This window comes from Nomascus leucogenys, chromosome 4 (assembly GCF_006542625.1).
Source record: "Nomascus leucogenys isolate Asia chromosome 4, Asia_NLE_v1, whole genome shotgun sequence".
Taxonomy (NCBI): Eukaryota; Metazoa; Chordata; class Mammalia; order Primates; family Hylobatidae; genus Nomascus; species Nomascus leucogenys.
In genome coordinates this window covers 84,528,394-84,547,017 of record NC_044384.1, presented here as the reverse complement: position 1 = coordinate 84,547,017, position 18,624 = coordinate 84,528,394, and the positions used below count along the sequence as shown (strand labels likewise).

At 54.5% G+C, this 18,624-nt stretch overlaps 2 protein-coding genes across 3 annotated transcripts; one reads left to right on the top strand and one right to left on the bottom strand.

Moving 5' to 3' along the window:
* Positions 1-430: 430 nt before the first annotated feature.
* Positions 431-1,860, top strand: GPHA2 (glycoprotein hormone subunit alpha 2). The gene is made up of 4 exons (XM_003274171.2): positions 431-484; positions 858-960; positions 1,147-1,331; positions 1,456-1,860. The coding sequence occupies exons 2-4, from the start codon at positions 858-860 to the stop codon at positions 1,555-1,557; spliced, it is 390 nt and encodes a 129-aa protein (XP_003274219.1). The 5' UTR covers positions 431-484; the 3' UTR covers positions 1,558-1,860.
* On the bottom strand, positions 1,853-11,434 carry PPP2R5B (protein phosphatase 2 regulatory subunit B'beta). 2 transcript variants are annotated; one of them, XM_030811147.1, is made up of 14 exons: positions 11,080-11,434; positions 10,176-10,637; positions 9,201-9,397; positions 8,206-8,307; positions 7,951-8,043; positions 7,690-7,820; positions 5,932-5,991; positions 5,724-5,832; positions 4,827-4,880; positions 4,703-4,753; positions 4,444-4,563; positions 3,418-3,545; positions 3,069-3,170; positions 1,853-2,635 (listed from the first exon to the last, which is right to left on the bottom strand). In XM_030811147.1, the coding sequence occupies exons 2-14, from the start codon at positions 10,372-10,374 to the stop codon at positions 2,488-2,490; spliced, it is 1,494 nt and encodes a 497-aa protein (XP_030667007.1). In that variant the 5' UTR covers positions 10,375-10,637; positions 11,080-11,434; the 3' UTR covers positions 1,853-2,487. The 2 variants fall into 2 exon arrangements, with proteins under 2 accessions (XP_030667007.1, XP_030667009.1); XM_030811149.1 differs by lacking the exon at positions 7,951-8,043.
* Between the last annotated feature and the right edge of the window lie 7,190 nt (positions 11,435-18,624).

The following is an 18,624-nucleotide window of genomic DNA, read 5'->3' as shown; positions in this document are numbered from 1 at the left end:
CCTAGGTGACAGAGCCAGACCCTCTCAAAATAATAGTAATAAATAATAATAAAGTTAGGGGTGATCAGGCCCTGAACAGGGAAATGTTCTGTCCAAGGTCACAGAGCAAAGAGAACCCAGGTGCCCACTCAGCCAAAAGTCTTGACCCCTGTGTCAACTGCACACACGCTGCACACTCCACCAGCTCCTAGGCTTCTCTCCACATCTGACTTTTCCAGGCCTGGGCTGTGGGTAGCTTTTTGGACAGAAAGAAGCAGAAAGCAGCAGGAGCTGCTCTCCGAGGACCGCACCTCAAAGAGCAAGATCCTCCAGGTGGGATCGCTCTGAGGCTTCAGGCAGGGGAGGCTGTTTTGAAAGCCGATCTCCAAGAGGGCGTGGCTCCAAAATGCTGGCAAATAAAAGCCTGGAGAGTCAGCACCAAGCTGGAGACCAGCAGGAGGCACAGGAAAACTGCAAGCCGCTCTGTTCCTGGGCCTCGGAAGTGGTGAGCTCGCTGAGGCAGGAGGAGCTCTGGGGAGGGTCTGGGAATGTGGACGAGGGCCCTGCAGGCCAAGATGGGGCAGATGGAGGGAGGAAGATGTTTGCGCTCCAGATGGTGAAGGAAATTCCAGGGAAGGGAGAATCACTGCACAGAGGGCTGACACACAGGTCCTTTCCAGAGACAGCTGCTCACACTCACACCCATACACACACACACACACACACAAAGGCAGATACAGGGAAAAGGCAGCACCATTCAGGCACACCTCACCTGTCAGACCAGCCAGCCCTGGCTCACTCACCTGGAATGCAGTATTTAAAGAACTCGCCATACCACCTGCACACCCACGTAGAGACATCTCCCCACTGTGTTTCAGATGCCTATGGAGTCCCCTCAAACCCTGGTCCTCTGTCTGCTGGTCCTGGCAGTCACTGAAGCCTGGGGCCAGGAGGCAGTCATCCCAGGCTGCCACTTGCACCGTGAGTACCTCTGAGACCGGAGGGCTAGGAGGAGTGGAGGTTCTGGGTGGGAGCGAAGAGCTAATAGAGTGGATGGTGAGGCAGGCAGCACCCTAGAGGGCCCCACACTGAGGCACAGGCAACAGGAGCTGGGGGGAGGCAAACCTTGGCAGAGGCGCCGTCTACTGCTTGCCTATCTCCTTCTAGCCTTCAATGTGACAGTGCGAAGTGACCGCCAAGGCACCTGCCAGGGCTCCCACGTGGCACAGGCCTGTGTGGGCCACTGTGAGTCCAGTGCCTTCCCTTCTCGGTACTCTGTGCTGGTGGCCAGTGGTTACCGACACAACGTCACCTCCATCTCTCAGTGCTGCACCATCAGTGGCCTGAAGAAGGTGAGAAGGGCCCGAACCCAGTGGATGGATGTTGGGGTCGGGGGAAGACCGGGGAGATGGAGATCTAAGACAGCCCTGAGAAAGGGGACTGCAGCACGGACTCCCGGACTCCCGTCTCCCGCAGGTCAAAGTACAGCTGCAGTGTGTGGGGAGCCGGAGGGAGGAGCTCGAGATCTTCACGGCCAGGGCCTGCCAGTGTGACATGTGTCGCCTCTCTCGCTACTAGCCCATCCTCTCCCCTCCTTTCTCCCCTGGGTCACAGGGCTTGACATTCTGGTGGGGGAAACCTGTGTTTGAGATTCAAAAACTGGAAGGAGCTCCAGTCCTGCTGGTTACTTGCTATGGAATTTTTTTTTAATAAGGGGAGGGTTGTTCCAGCTTTGACCCTTTGTAAGATTTTGTGACTGTCACCTGAGAAGAGGGGAGTTTCTGCTTCTTCCCTGCCTCTGCCTGGCCCTTCTAAACCAATCTTTCATCATTTTACTTCCCTCTTTGCCCTTACCCCTAAATAAAGCAAGCAGTTCTTGAATTTCTCTCTTTATTAAGACTACCCCCAGCCAGGGAAAGAGGGGTAGACCATGATTACTGTGAACCCCCCCCTCACCCCAGGACACTGTGAATCTCTTCTTGCCTGTGCCCTCACCCTCCCCCTGCCCAATAAATAAAAAGGGGACAAGGAAGTACACAGCGAGGGAAGGGAGGAGTGTGCACCCAGGACAGTGTCTGTGTAGAGGGTGAGCTGGGCGAGAATAAATAGACCATGGACCCCATGGTGGGGATGAGGAAGGACCTCGTGTTGGCCGAGGCAGGGGCAGGCGAGGCGCTGAGTGCCCTTGCCCAAGGCCAGAAGCAGAGGGTGGGAGCCCGCCTGCAGTCGGAGCCCAGCTTTGTGGGGCAGGGGAAGATCCCTGATGGCAGCTTCCTGGTCAAGCTTGCCCTTGTCAAGTCCTGCCACGAGGGGCTGAGCATTCTGTTGCCAAGACCACCATTGCCTCTCCTTGTCTCCCCCCAGTGAAAGCTGGGCTGGGCAGGGAGTCCTCAGAAGCCACTCTGGCAAGGCCAGGGGTAGGTGTGTTTCTCTCTGGGCCCCTGGACAGGAGAAGGGATAGAGGGACTGACAGCTCTGGGTTTAGCTTCTCCCCTTCTGAGGTGCTGTCTAGCTCTGACCCCCACTGGTGGCCACCTGGGGTGTAAGCCGCTGGAGGGGGGCCTCCTTGGCCCCCTGGGTCCCCTGTAGCCGGCGTAGCCGCAGCTCCTCCAGACCTTGCCATAACTCCTGACGCTCCTGGGCCTTCTGCTGCTCCCTGGGGAGAGAGGGTGAGGCAGCTCCCTTTCCTGGGGCCCCCCACAGTCCAAACTCCCTCACTACCACCCCACCGGCAAAGGGAAGGCATGGAACCATTTTTGTTCTGTGACTCCATAAAAACCCTCTACTGAGGGAAGAGAGCAGAGGACAGACAGATCCCAGCCTGCAGTCACGGAGAAGATGATGGGTGGGGCCTGAGTGGTTCTGGCTTCTGTAGGAAGCTACAGGGAGTCAGAACAAGTCTGAGCTACTCGAAGAATGACAGGAGGATACAGGGGCAGACAGTCAGGCATAGGATGGCAGGAGCATGGACAGTCTTGCAGCATCTGATCAGACAGAGTTTGGGGTGGTCCTCGGGTTCCCTCCAGCCATGGGGGTCTGATTCCTCCCTGCTCATCTCCCTTCCCCCACGCCCAGCCCCCAACACTCACTGCTGCTTTTCCAGCTTGTAGGAGGCTGTGAGCTCATCAAACAGCTTCCCATTCATCTCCATGAAGGTCTTGAGCACATTGTAGATCAGTGATACGATGGTTCTTGGCAGGGTCAAGGAGGGACGAGGAGATGAAACAGCTTCGGTTTTCCCACCTCTCCCTTTCCCTGCCCTTCACATACAGCATTCCACCTGAACACAAGCACTGCCCACTTTCCTGTCCTTTTCACCACCCCTGGGCCATCTTTTGATGCTTTCTCTGATACTCTCCAGCTAGGAGTAACCCTAGGGTCTGGACTGGCTGGCCCTGGTCCCAGTTTCTGTGAGTTAGGTCATGGCCTGGCACTCACTGGTTCCAGTGCTCCTTGGAGACTTGGTAGAGGGTCCCAAACACAGCAGGCAGCACAGTATGGCAGTTGTCCTCAATGAGGCTTAGGATATACTCATTGTTCCAGAAATACAGAGCCCGCTCTGCAACCTGGGGCAGACAAGATGGCAGAGTGATTAACTGGCAGTGGCTTCTCTCTGTGTGCAAGGTCTGGTGTCCATCACTACCTCAACGCCCAGGCCCCCTGACCTTCACACACCCCACCTTCAGGGCTTATCTGAGCCCTGGAGGAAGCAACGTTGTTGAAGGGAAAAGAGTACTAGATACAGAATCCAATGCTGCGGGGTGAATCCTAACCACTACAGACTCTACTACGCCATGCGACCTTGGGAGAGGCATTTAACCTCCCAGCCTCAGTTTTCTCATCTGTAAAATGGGCTAATAATACCTATCTCAACAGGATGTTATAAGAATCAAATGAGATACTAGACTTTTAGGTGTTTAATGAACCGAAGTGCCAGAATCACTTTGAGGAAGACTTGACTTCCACTGGGTTATGGCCCATAAGAACGGGAGGAAGTCTGCACATGCTTGCAGCAGAACATGAGTTAGAGTTAGCTGGGATGGTGCGGGGAAGCCTGGCTGCATCCCAAAGTGAGTCTAATGAAATCTAAGGCCACTAGCAAAAGGGGAAAAGCGATAACAGTCCTCCATCGCATTCTGGAGCACACTTCAGTTTACCAAACACGTTTACACTCACAATCTCTTCCATCCTTATCCCCACCCTGTGAAGAGGTCGTTGGCCCATTTTACAGCTGCGAAAGCTTAATCAGAATCAGAGTGGCACAGTGATTTGCTCAAGGCCCCTCAGCCAGTGGAAGGCAGGTCCAAGGCTTCACCCTAGGTCTCCTGACCCTAAGTCCAGCATCTCCCCATTACCAGACCCGGGATTGGAGGAGAAACTGAGGGCAAAGGGAGCTTTATTAGGTCAGCTACCCAACCTTTCCAGGCCAGCCCTGCTCCCATCCCCGCCTGTCCTGCCTCATACCTGGAAATGGGGGCTGGAAACACAGCGAGCCACCTGCTTAAAAAGGGGCTCCTGGATCTTCACAAACTGGGAGGGCTCGATGACATCAAGAATCTCTTCCATCTCCCCCAGAAACATCACCTGGGTGGGTTGGGGAGGGGAGTAGGGACAGAGGGGCAGCAGCTCACATCTCCCCCTACACATACACACACCTGACTGCCTTCTAGAGGCCAAGCCCTCCCAGCCTCCCTCTGGTGGGCATCAAAGCCCTTCTTCATACCTCCTTCTGGGTGCAGGTTTTTGGCCAGTATTTGAGCAGCCCCCGGATCACCTGTGGGAGGTGAGATGGAAAGGAGTCACGCCTGCAGAGGTGAGAGGCTGCCTTAGCCCCCAGAGGTACTCACGTGCTCCGTCAGAGTGGCATCCTTCTCCAGGAACTGCACCACACAGTATGCCAGCTGCAGGGGGTGACAGGTGGAGGGAAGGAAGACAGGTCAGGAAGGCACCAGGTGCCAAGGACTTGCTGCCCAGGACAGAATGCCAAACACTGCTCACCCACGGCCTGTTACTTTCTTACTCTCCAAGCATTTATCACCTGCCTAGGATGTACCAGGCATCACACTCAGTGTGCTGGGAATACAACTATGATCTCGCGGGGAGTGGGGACAGTCAACAAACTCATCTTTATAAGTTTTGCAAAAGGTTCCATAATATGGCTAGTGTGGTGGCTCATGCCTGTAATCCAAGCACTATGGGAGGCCGAGGCGGCAGAATCACTTGAGCCCAGGAGTTTGAGACCAGCCTAGGTAACATAGCAAGACACTGTCTCTACAAAAAAAATTTTTTTTTAAATTAGCCAGGCATGTGGCATACATCTGTGGTCCTAGCTACTTGGGAGGCTGAGAAGGGAGGACTGCTTGAGCCTAGGAGGTAGAGGCTTCAGTGAGCCATGTTCCTACCACTGCTTTCCAGCCGAGGCAACAGAGTAGGGTTTTGTCTCAAAAAAAAATTTGTGTATCAAAATCTCCCATAATAGATTTGTGTATCCAAATATTTGGGAATATAGAGGGAGAAGAATGTAATTCTGCCAAGGGAGGGTAGAGAAGAAAAGCCTGGCTTCACAGAGCTGATATGTGAGGTTAGCCTTAAAGTGGCAGTGGGAATTTTCTAAGGTAGATGGAACAGAATTATAAAGACAAAGAAGGTGAGATAGGATCCCTGGAGGATCTGACCTCCAGGACCCACTGGCTGCCCTGACTGTCTGGAGCTCCTGCTGCAGCAGGGCCAGGCCTGGGCCTCACCTGGGCATGGAAGACAGACAGCGACTTGACAGAGTGCAGGGGGATCAGGACGCGAACCAGGAACTGCTTGTGCTCTGTCTTCAGGGGCAGCGCAAAGCCATTGATGATGCTGAGGAGGAGGCAGAAGAGAGGAAGAGGGCTCAGGTGACCTGGCCCCAGTCCCTCCTTCCGGAATCCTGAGCTCCAGCTGAGGCCCAGGGAGAATCACCTTCCTAGGATCTCCAGCAGCTCAGCCACACCATTGAAGTGCTCGAATTCATAGATGAACCTGCAAGAGAAGAACGCAGGTGGGTAGGCCCAGTGCCCCCTTAGGCATCCTGCCTGCCCACCCTCACCTGCACGGCATGCTCATCCAACTCTCCCCCAACCCAGAGGCCACACTCCCTTCCCAACATTCCAAATCAGGCGCCATTGAGGTCCCCATCCCTCCACACTGAAATGCCCTTCTCAGCCCAGCCACCTCTGCACTAAGTCGCAAGCTCAAGGCTCTCTTGCCAGTCAACCAAGAGAATGACAAACACTTAGCGCATCTACTCTGTACCATGTAAGTCTCAAAATTATCCAGGGAGATGGGGCTTATGAAATCCATCACATGGATGAAGAAATCAAGACTCAGCAGTTAAATAAAACAACCCCAATGTTAATAGGGAATCTAATGGACTCCAAGGTGCTGGAGGACAGGGATCATGGCTCACCCATTTTGTAGCTAATAACAATAACAACTAATGTTTCAGAGTCCCAGCCTCAGTCCAGGAGCTATGCTGAGTGCTTTGGAGGCAAGGCCCCATGTCACCTTGATGATGGTCCCTGAGTTAGTACAAGCAGCATCCCCATTTTTATCTTATCTTTGAGATGGAATCTCCCTCTGTCGCCCAGGCAGGAGTTCAGTGGTGCAATCTTGGCTCATTGCAACCTCCACCTCCCAGGCTCAAGCGATTCTCCTGCCTCAGCCTCCCAAGTAGCTGGGATTACAGGTGTTTACCACCATACTCAGCTAATTTTTGTATTTTTAGTAGAGACGGGGTTTCACCACATTGGCCAGGCTGGTCTCGAACTCCTGATCTCAAGTGATCTGCCCACCTCTGACTCCCAAAGTGCTGGGATTACAGGCATGAGCCACTGTACCCAGCCAGCATTCCCATTTTAAAGACGAGCAAACTAGGAGAGAGCTTAAGTAATTTGCCAAAGTTCACCCAAACGTTGGAACCAAACTCAAATGTAGGCCATATAGCTTCAGAGCCATGGTCTCAACTACAAGGTCACGTAAGCCTTGATGCCCAGTGGGTGCTGGTGCTCAGTGCATGTTTGCAGAAAGAATCTCTCTCTGGGTCCTTATGGCCTGGCATGATAAGGGTCAAATGATTTAGCTCCTAGGCCCCTGGACTGACCCAGTCCCTGCAAACCATTTCATCTCTCTTGGCCTCTACTTTCTCGTCTGTACGATGGAAATAAATACCCATTCTCTGTCAACTTCACAGGCTTTGTATAATCAATATGTAATACGTTACTGAGAAAGGGCTTGGGAAACAGAAGTTCCACAAGGGCCCCTGCAGCCCAGGAGCCTTTGCTGCAGTCTTCTTTTTTTTCTTTTCTTTCCTTTTTTTTTTTTTTTTTTTTGAGACACAGTCTCCCTCTGTCGCCCAGGCTGGAGTGCAGTGGCATGATCTTGGCTCACTGCAACCTCCACCTCCTGGGTTCAAATAATCCTTGTCTCAGCCTCCCGAGTAGCTGGGATTACAGGTGCCCACCACCATGCCCAGCTAATGTTTGTATTTTTATTAGAGATGAGGTTTCACCATGTTGGCCAGGTTGGTCTCAAACTCCTCACCTTAGGTGATCCATCCACCTCAGCTTCCCAAAGTGCTGGGATTACAGGTATAAGCCACCACACACGGCCTTTGCCACAGTCTTCTAACAGCCCTCTCACCCTCCCCAGGTCTCTGCTTGGCAGGCAGCAGCCACTCACCGGAGGAAGATGTGGTTGCACTGTTTGCGGATGTAGGCCCGGAGACCCAGGAACTTGCCGTAGACCCGGTGCAGGATGGTCTTGAGGTACTCACGCTCCCGGGGGTCCTCACTATCAAATAGCTCCAGGAGCTGTGGGAACCAGATTCAGGGTCAGGGTCAGGGGAAAGGTCCACCCCAGGTTGCTTCCATCCTATCCCTGGCCCCTCAGAGAGTCTGCCCCTGCCTTGTGGTACCACCCAGCCTGGGCTCCCCACTTCACCATCAGGACAAACTTTTGATCCACATATCTCTTGGCCACGGAGGGCTGGAAGTCTGGGCTCTCCAAGAAACGCAGGAAAAACTCATATACCAGCTGGGGGAGGGGGACAGACAAAAAGGTGAGTTCAGTAACAGCCTCACCCACTCATTCCACCCTATGGCCCTCATCCAACTGTCTAGGGGCTAAAGAGGCCCTCTCCCCATGCCTTGGATCTCTTCTGAAACTTGGATCTCTGTCTTCCCCAACCCTTCAGACCTGCAGGTGTGGCCACGAAGGCTCAAGGTTGGGCTCATCCTCTTCAGGGTCAAATTCAGGGTTCTCACTGGGCGGCAGAGTCCGGAAGATATTCACTGAGATCTGAGTGGCAGAGTTGGGGTTCATTAAGGAAAAGCCCTTGAAGCCAGAAGCCAGGGAGTCCCTCATTCAAAGTTCTTTTCTTTTTTTTTCTTTCCCAAGACAGGGTCTCGCTCTGTTGCCCAAGCTGGAGCGCAGTGGTGCAATCTCGACTGACTGCAACCTCAACCTCCGAGGCAGGCTCAAGCGATCCTCTCACCTCAGCCTTCTGAGTAGCTGGACTACAGTAGCACACCACCATGCCCAGAAATTTTTAAATTTTTGTAGTGATGCAGTCTCACTGTCAGGCTGGTCTCAAACCCCTTGCCTCAAGTGATCCTCTCTCCTCGGCCCAAAGTGCTGGGATTACAGATGTGAGCTGCTGCTCCTGGCCCTCATTTAAAGTTCTAATGGGTTGATTTCAGCATCTGCCCCAGCAAGCAGTTCATTCCTTGGGCAATCATCACCTGAACGCCTAGTTCGTGCAAGCCCTGGGCCAGGGGCTGGGAACCCAAGGGTGAATGGGACACATCCCTGCCTTCTAGGCAGGTGCAGTCCAGTGGGGAGAACAAGGCTAGAAGCTGTGAGGTCTATGGGCAGGAAAAGGGAGATTTCCAGCTTGGGTAGTGAGAGTGGCTTCTTGGCAGAGGTGGCACCTGAGCCAGGCCATGGATGGTATGGGGTGTGGGGCAGGGCACTCCAGGTCTCAGGCAAGCATAAGCAAAGGTGTGGAGGTGGGGCAGGCCAGGAGGCATTCAGTGGGTGTTGGGCAGCAGCGGGTCGGGGGGAAGGAAGACGTGGACTGAGGCCAAGCCGATGAGTACAGGGTTATTCTCCACGCAGGGGTCCTGTGGACAGGAAACAGGGCTCACACGCCCTCTCGGCCGGCCCTCGGAGCCTGGGTGGCAGGTGCTCACCATGCGGATGATGTCTGGGTAGACGGGCTCGATGAGGACACCCCGGGTGCTCCCCACACACTCCACCAGCTCATTGAGGGCTGCCCGCTTCACCTCCTTCCCCTTGAGGTCGGCCACACAGTCCAAGAAGTCAAACATCACCCCACACTGGGCCAGCTTCCGGCTCAGCAGCTCGTGCAGCTCCGAAGCCGGCACATCTGGGGAGGAGAGGGCAAACTGAGCCTGGGCCCCAGCTCCCCCAGCTGCCCCAGCTCTGGGTGGGGCAGACTCTCCTAATCTCCAGGGCTGCCTCTGCTGCCCCCAGGCCCCATGCTCTTGTGCCATCTCCCGCTCCTTGCAGACAGCAAACAACTACTGTCCCTTCCTCCATTCCTGGGGGTCGAGGGTTGCTTTTCTTCCTCCTAATCCAGGCTCAGAGAGTATGATGGCCTGAGTTTTAAAGCAAGATCACAAGTCCTGGATGCAGCAGCTTTCCACAAGTGCCCCAAACAGCTGCTGCCTCCCTCTCAGGTGGCACCCTGTTCTAAGGGCCAGAAATGGAGAGGGGTTCAGGGCCAAGGATCTCTACGGTGTCCTTAGGCTTGGCCAGTCTGGCCCTATGGCCCAAGGCTGGGGAAGGGAGCTATGTGGTGATCCCAGGGAACCCTGCCAAGTGCCTGCTCCAGGGATCCGGCAGCTGGCTGGGCTGATAGTGGCCCCCTGGAACCCAGGTTATGGGCCCCACCCTTGGCCCTGGTCTGCCCCTAGGGTGGCACCACCTTCGGATGTCCCACCTCCAACGATGACAGGCCAGTCAGGCCATGCGTCAGCAGAGAGGGCTGGAGAGCTGGGGTCAGTTCTGATGGCCGAGAACCTAGCCTGGAGGGGTATCCAAACTCCCTCTCTTGGCAGCTGCCCGCTGCCTCCCACCCCACCCCACGGCCCTGCTGGTCCCCTCGGGGGTTCGGTTCCCCTAGTGGCCAGCAGCCAGCTCACCTTTGAGCAGGGGCAGCGGCGTGAGCTCCTGCTGGTTGCTCTGATAGCGGAACTGAGAGGAGCTGTGGGAGCGGCGGGGCCGGGCTCTGCGGAGGGAACGGCGGGAGAAGCCGTCCACCTTGTCGGGTGGGGGCACAGGCGACAGCCCGGGGGAGGAGGGGCTAGTGGGAGTGCTTGCAGGAGGCAGCTTCGTCTCCATGGCGGTCAGGCAGCAGGTCAAGCTTTCAGAGCCCCGGGGGTTCTCTCTGGGCCTGGGAGGTGCTGGGTGAGACTGGACAGACTAACTTGGTCCCATCCTGTCCAGGCGTGGGGGGGGGGCACAACCACAGTCCTGGGCCCCCCCCCAGGGCCTCCTGCAACTGCCCAGTCCTGAGGGGCAGGCAGGGTAGAAAGGAGGATGGCTCAGGCCTCAGATCCTTCCTGGGGGTCCCGAAGAGTTCAGTTAGGGTTCCCACCCTGGCTCTTTTGAAAACGAAGACAGGCAGAAAGGTCAGCAAGAAAGAGACAGAGAAAGCCCATCAGTTCCTCAGGAGAGCCGGGAGGCTGCGTGGAGTGCCCAGGTCTTTTCCCTCCTATCCTTGCCCAGACCCTAAAATAGGGGTGCAGCCCCCTCCCATCCTGGACATGTCCCTCCCTTCTCTCAGACAGAAAGGCTCCAAAACAACCCCTCCCAGAACAGGGCCTATCCCCTAAGCCAGCCCCGACTCAGAATGGAGCCCCGATCGTCATCCCTGCCCCTTTCAGAATGGAACACATCGCTGCTCCACTAAACCCGGCCACTTGGGACAACCCCAAGACTGGAGGTGCTGTCCCGATGCCACCCCGCTCCTAGAACCCGGCACCCTCCCCCACCTCAGCTCCTCCTTCCTGGCCCCCCAAACCTCATGGGGTGGGGGACACTCACTTCTCGAAAACCCAGACTTCGGTCGCCAACCCCCGGGGGCTGCCCGTAGGGAGGGCGACGGCCGTTCAGGGCCCCTTCGCAGCGGTTCCGCTCGGGGCGCTGGGGCTGGGCGGCGGCGCTCCTGGGTTCTCTCCCGGGCTCCGGGGGGGCTAGAGCATGCCCCCAACTCAGCCCCGGGCCGGGACTGGGCGCTCGGCGGGCTCTGCACCGGCCGTCGCAGCGCGCGGATCTCCGCTGAAGTCCTGGGACTCCGACCCAACGCGGTGCAGCGCAGCGGGAGCCCCGGCTCGGCTCCGTGCGCACCGGCACCCGCCGCCCAGCTGCTCAGGATGACATCAAGTCACCTCCCCCCGCCCGGCCCGCACCTCCCCGCGGGCTGAAAGGGGGGGCTGCGTCAGGAAGGCCCGGGGCCGCTGGGAGATGTAGTCCCCGCGCCGTTTAAAGTGAGCTGCCAGACCAAAGGGGACACCCTTGAGGGCAGACTCGGGGTGAAGACCGAAGCTTTTGCAGCCAGAGAGCAGAGTGGGATGGGCTCTAGCCGGGGGCGGGAAGCCTGGATTCTAGAAGGGAGGCTGCATAGGGAAAGAGGAGGGCTTAGGAGTTTGCACCAGGAAAGTGGGGTGATGCCAGGACACTGACAGGAAGGAGTCGCAGCAAGCTATGCCAGGCCCACAGATTTGGCCTGGGCCTTCTATGCCCTAGGCCATCACCCCAGGAACCTCACCCTCACCCCAGAACCACCAGACACTTCAGAAACCCCTTGGAAACCAGCACTGGACTAGTTAAAAGTCTGCGATGAGTCAGTGCTTGCTGGGAGGGGTGTGGTGCACCCAAGCCTGCTGGGAGATGCAGTCCATCCTCAGGCCTGCAGTCCCCCTCCCGTCCCTTGCTGTCTATGGTGACATCATGGTCTCCGGTTTAAAGGGCCAGTCCTGGAGTGGCAAAGCCCGAGAGGAGGAGGTTTTCTCCTGGAGCTGCCACCTCATCCCAGGCAGCCTGGCCTTCCCGGATGGACCTTTCAGCACCCCCCGGACCCTAAGATGGGCTGGGTGGGACAGTGCCTCTTGCTCAAAATCCTGCTGCTGGTATGCAAGGCACAGGTGGGAGTCTAGGAGTTTGGCATGCTAACCAAAAGTTCCCAGCCTGCAGTCCTGGGCCCCCCTCCTAGGATCCTGGACCCCAACACTCTTTATAGCCCTGAACTCCATCCTGCTACACTGCTGTGAAATCTCCACCCTGAAATGTTGCCTGGATGAGCAGCTGGTCCATGGTGAGCAGCAGGAAAGGGTGATGAAACCAGATAATGAGGTCGGGGAGGGGACTAGGGGCCTTTTCAGAGTCTGCCCCATCCTGCTTTGAGTATTGGTGACCACTCAGTGCTCCAGCGGAACCACCCAGCCATCCTCTCGGTTGCAGAGGAAGCCTGGGTGCCCAAGAAGTGCCCGCCTACCAAAGCAACAGAAGGCAGAGGCCTGCACCGAGGGCCGCAGTTCACCAGGCTGGGGTCCGGGACTCCGGCACTGGAGACCCAGCAAGTGCTGTGCTTGCTCAGGAACCTCCGGCAGGCCTTGCCCATCCAGCCCTTGGTGTCTCTGTCTGTCCAATGGGAATCCATTATCTCCCTCCTTGCCCACCTCCCAGGCTCCTCTGCATCCCTGAACAAGCTGAGGGAGGGCAGGCCCACAGAGCCTCTGCAGCCAGGCAAGGACCTGGAGGCAAAGAGAGGAGAAGCGCCTTGCCCAGTGTCACACAGCGTGTCATCAAAAGTTGGGGCCAGGGGCCAGGCTTCCACCTCCCAGCTGGCTACAGCCCACCTCCACAAGCCCCCTGGGTACCAGTGCCCTGGTCTCAAGCTAGACTGACCACACAGGACTGGTGTTTTATATAAAGGAAGTGCTAAGGCCAGGTGTGATGGCTCACACCTGTAGTCTGGATACTTTGGGAGGCTGAGGTGGGAAGATCACATAAGCCCAGGAGTTAAGAGGCTGCAGTAGGCTGTGATTGTGCTGTCGCATTCCAGCCTGGGTGACAGAGACCCTGGCCCAAACACAAAACAAAAAACAGAGATGTTCCATTTGAGAAATGGGGCACTGAAGAGTAGAGGAGAGGGATAAGACTCCTGGAAGAAAAAAAAAATTTTTTTTTTTTTTTTGAGACGGAGTCTCGCTGTGTCGCCCAAGCTGGAGTGCAGTGGCACAAACTCGGCTCACTGCAAGCTCTGCCTCCTGGGTTCACACCATTCTCCTGCCTCAGCCTCCTGAATAGCTGGGACTTCAGGCGCCCACCACCAAGCCCAGCTAGTTTTTTTGTATTTTTAGTAGAGACGGGGTTTCACCGTGTTAGCCAGGATGGTCTCAATCTCCTGACCTCGTGATCCGCCCACCTCGGCCTCCCAAAGTGCTGGGATTACAGGCGTGAGCCACCATGCCCGGCTGAAAAAAGAGACTTCTGAAGTGGTGGCATTTGAACTGGGTCTCAAAATAGGCACAGTGTCACTTGGGGGATGCAAAGTTGAACATTCTTTTTTTTTGTTTTTGAGACAGAGTCTCACTGTGTCACCCAGGCTTGAGTGCAGTGGCACCATCTCAGCTCACTGCTGCAACCTCCACCTCCCGGCCCAAGCAATCCTCTTGCCTCAGCCTCCCAAGTAGCTGGAACCACAGACGTGCGCCATCATGCCAGGCTAATTTTTGTTTTTTTGGTAGAGACAGGGTTTCGCCATGTTGCACAGGCTGGTCTCAAACTCCTGAGCTCAAGTGATCCATTCGCCGCAGCCTCCTAAATGCTGGGATAACAGGCGTGAGCCACTGCACCCGGCTTTTTTTTTTTTTTTTTTGCAGTGGCGCGATCCTGGCTCACTGCAACCTCTGCCTCCCGGGCTCAAGCAGTCCTCCCACCTCAGCCTCAGTCCCGAGTAACTGAGACCACAGGCGCATGCCACCACTCCTGGCTAATTTTTTGTATTCTTTGTAGAGACAGGGTTTTGCCATGTTGCCCAGACTGGTCTCTAACTCCGGGGCTCAAGTGATCCTCCCACCTTGGCCTCCCAAAATGCTGGGACTACAGGTGTGAGCCACCATGTGTGGCTTTTACCACAATTAAAATGAAATGCATTACATTGTGTTATATGCAACGACAGATGTATGTTCAAAACAAAAAAAAGTCACCCATTTTAGTTGTACAATTCAACAGTATTGTATTTATAGATGAAGTTCCATGTATTTATAGATGAAGTTTGCTTTTTCAGGTGTGTCCAGATCCCCCTGTTCTCCTGGTGCCCCTGAGCTACCTGGAGGAGCTCCTCTGGCCTGGACACCCAGTTCCCTGCCATCTGCCTAGGATCTCCTCCCTCCAGCTCCACCCATCCTTGAGGGATGGCCTGTCTTCCTCCATGAAAGCCCTTCCCTCTGATAAAACCCAAGCTCTCCACCCAGGACAGAGTCAAAAGCCACAGCCCCCAGGCCACCTCCGTGATCCCTTTCTCACCCCAGAGGGTGGGCCATCCCTGGGGGAAGCGAGAGACTCCTTCAGGGCCCCTGAGGCCTGAAGCACACAGGTTGCCTGATGAGTTTTCACTTAATCTAAGGTGGGAAGGATGCCCCCCGGCCTGGGCAAAGCCTGGCCCTCCCCATTTTCTCTCTACGGGGAGGAATCCTGAACCCAAACTTCCCCTGACCTCTTGAGTTGACTGGAATCCAGTTGTCCAGTAGAGGAAGCCCCTAAATGCAGTGCCCAGGGCCAGTGTATTTGTTAGAACTGCTGGACCTAGGCCAGGTGCAGGGGCTCACGCCTGTAATCCCAGCACTTTGGGAGGCAGAGGCAGGCGGATTGCTTGAGCCCAAGAGTTCAAGACCAGCCTGGGCCACAAGGTAAAACTCCATCTCTACAAAAAATAGAAAAATTAGCTGGGCATGGTGGCATGAGCCTGTAGTCCCAGCTACTCGGGGAGGCTGAGGTGGAAGGATTGCTTGAGGACGGGAGGCAGAGGTTGCAGTAAACTGTGATCATGCCCCTGCACTCCAGCCTGAGCAAGAGTGAGGTACTGTCTCAAAAAAAATTACATATATATATATATATACAGAACTGCTGGACCTAAGGCTGGGCGCAGTGGCTCACACCTGTAATCCCAGCACTTTGGGAGGCTGAGGCGGGCAGATCACGAGGTCAAAACTTCGAGACCAACCTGACCAACACAGTGAAACCCCGTCTCTACTAAAAATAGAAAAATTAGCCAGGCATGATGGTGTGCACCTGTAATTCCAGCTACTCAGGAAGCTGAGGCAGGAGAATCACTTGAACCCTGGAGGTAGAAGTTGCAGCGAGCTGAGATCGCGCCACTGCACTCCAGGCTGGGAGACAGAGCGAGACTCCGTCTCAAAAAAAAAAAATAAATAACTGCTGGACCTAAAGTGGGGCTTGGGGCTTCATTGCAGAATGCCCCATGGGGTTCCCAACACCCCATTTCCTCCCAAGAGAATATCATCCCCTTTACTGTGCAAGGATTTTTTGCTCACTCCTTTAGCTCCTACTCCGAGGCTAGGTTGGAGAATGACTGTCTCTGGAGTTGGTTTTCTACTGAGCTTGTCTGGGGAAGTATCTTTGCATCCTCTCAGTCCTGTCTAATCTTCTGCTGTGGCACACACACGGCACTGGGAACTGGGGCTCAGGAATGGACCCGCAGGCACCAACTCTTAAGAGACGGATGTGCCCACCAGTTAAGTTACAAGAGACAGATGTGAGTGCAGCCTGACCCTGGGGTCTCCCTCACTGGAGGAGAGCAAACTTCCAGAGTGGCACCAGGGGCCTAGAAAGGACAACTTTTCTTGGACCAAGAGAATATCCCCTTCTATCCCCACTGCCTTTGGAAGGAGGAGAAGTGGTGTTTTTTCTTTTTTCTTTCCTTTTTTGTGTTTTTGAGATGGAGTCTTGCTCTGTCGCCCAGGCTGGAGTGCAGTGGTGCAATCTCAGCTCACTGCAACCTCTGCCTCCCAGGATCAAGTGACTCTGGCCACCTCAGCCTCCCAAAAATGCTGGGATTACACGCATAAGCCACTGTTCCCAGCCTCTTTTTTCTTTTTGTGATTTCTGAATCTTAATGCTTTTTCATTCATTCGCTCCACAGCATTTAGGCACGTAGCCTTGGTCTCCTCTCCCTTAAGAATGGGGATATTAATAGAACCTCCCTCATGAGCATATGGTGAACAGCAGAGCAGATGAGATCGTGCACGTAAAGTAACAAGCCCAAGGCCTAGGACATCACACAGGCTTAATTCATGGCGGCAATTCTATTTACTATTAATTTTTTTTTAGACAAGATCTCCGTCTGTCACCCAGGCCGGAGTGCAGTGGTGCATTCATAGCTTCACTGCAACTTCAAACTCCTGGGCTCAAATGACCACAGGCACACACCACCATGCCCAGCTAATTTTTTGAAACATTTTTTTTTTTTTTTTTTGTAGACACAGGGATTCAGCTATGTTGCCCAGGCTGGTCTCAAACTCCTAGGCTCAAGCGATCCTTCTGCCTCAGCCTCCCAAAGTGCTGGGATTACAGGAGTGAGCAACCCAACCCGGTCTATTATTATTAATGTAATAATCAGTTGGTGAGCACAGTACTGCCCCCCGCCTGCCATGGAAGAAGGCAGAGCTCTCGATTCCTTCCACAAGCAGTTTCTTTTTTTTTTTTTTGAGACGGAGTCTCGCTCTGTCGCCCAGGCTGGAATGCAGTGGCACAAACTCGGCTCACTGCAAGCTCCGCCTCCCGGGTTCATATCATTTTCCTGCCTCAGCCTCTCGAGTAGCTGGGACTACAGGAGCCGGCCATCAAGCTCGGCTAATTTTTTTTGTATTTTTTAGTAGAGATGGGGTTTCACCGTGTTAGCCAGGGTGGTCTCAATCTCCTGACCTCATGATCCAACCACCTGGACCTCCCAAAGTGCTGGGATTACAGGCATGAGCCATGGCGCCCGGCCCATAAGCACTTTCTGAATGGCTGTCCTATCAGCCTGCCTCCCTGAATGGAGCCTGTTCCTTCCAGGTAATGAACTATCTCCACCTACTAACCCAACCCCAGTTACAGAGGATAAAACTGAGGGTCACAAGAGGAGAAGAAACCACCCATGGGTGGGACTGGAATACAGGTCCCTGCCCCATGGGCCAGGGCGGTTGCCCTTGCTTTAGGCTGAATTTTGGCATTAGAATGTAGGAGTCCAGCTCCCAAGTGAGATTAAAATAGAAACAGGCTAGGCGGGGTAGCTCACACCCATAATCCCAGCTACTCAGAATCCCTTGAACCCAGGAGGCAGAGGTTGCGTGAGCCGAGACTGCACCACTGCACTCCAGCCTCAGCAACAGAGCGTGACTCCGTCTCAAAAAAGATAAATAAATAAAAATAAATAAAATAGAAACACAGGCTGGGCGCGGTGGCTCATGCCTGTAATCCCAACACTTTGGGAGGCCAAGGCAGGCTGATTACCTGAGGTCAGGAGTTTGAGACCAGCCTGGCCAACACAGCCAGGTGTGCTGGCGCACGCCTGTAATCCCAGCTACTCCAGGAGGCCAAGGCAGGAGAATCATTTGAACCCAGGAGGCAGAGGTTGCGTGAGCCAAGACTGCACCACTGCACTCCAGCCTGGACAACAGAGCAAGACTCCATCTCAAAAAAAAAAAAAGAAAGAAACATAGGCCGGGCACAGTGGCTGATGCCTGTAATCCCAACACTTTGGGAGGCCAAGGCAGGCTGATCACCTAAGGTCAGGAGTTCGAGACCAGCCTGGCCAACACGGTAATTAGCCAGGTGCGGTGGTGCACGTCTGTAATCCCAGCTACTCCGGGAGGCCAAGGCAGGAGAATTATTTGAACCCAGGAGGCAGAGGTTGCAGTGAGCCAAGATTGTGCCACTGCATTCCAGCCTGGGTGACAGAGTCTGTCTCAGAAAGAAAAGAAACATAATTACCTATGGCTGTTCCTGAAGTCGCCCATGATGTAAGAGGTTTTGTGTGGCCGCCCCCTACAGAGCAGTGGTTGGCAAACTTTTTCTGTGAAGGGCCAGAAAATAAATATTTTAGGCTTTGCAGGCCTCTGTCTCAAGTACTGAATTCTGCTCTTGTAGCAAGAAAGCAGCCCTGGACAGAACTTAAGCAAATGAGCAAGACTGTGTGACACTAAAACGTTAAGTATAAAAACTGGAATGTGAATTTCATATGATTTTCACATGCCATGAAAAGTTCATTCTTCTTTTGATTTTTCCCCTAACCACTTAAAAAACATAAAAACCATACTTAGCTCAAAGGCTGTACAAAAACAACGCCCCCCTGCTTAAAGGAGGCAGAATCCACTCTTTGATTTTAGGACTAGAGATATGAAAAGCTATTATTATTCCAGAGAGGGGCCCAAGGCCTGACCGACGGCAGAGAGAAGGGAGGGTGAGTTAATCTCCCTCTGAGCATTCTGGGGTAAGGAGGGAAAAAAAGACCTTCCGTGGTGATGGATTCAGAGCCTTTATTTATTTTTGTTTGTTTTTGAGGCAGGGTCTTTCTCGTATCTA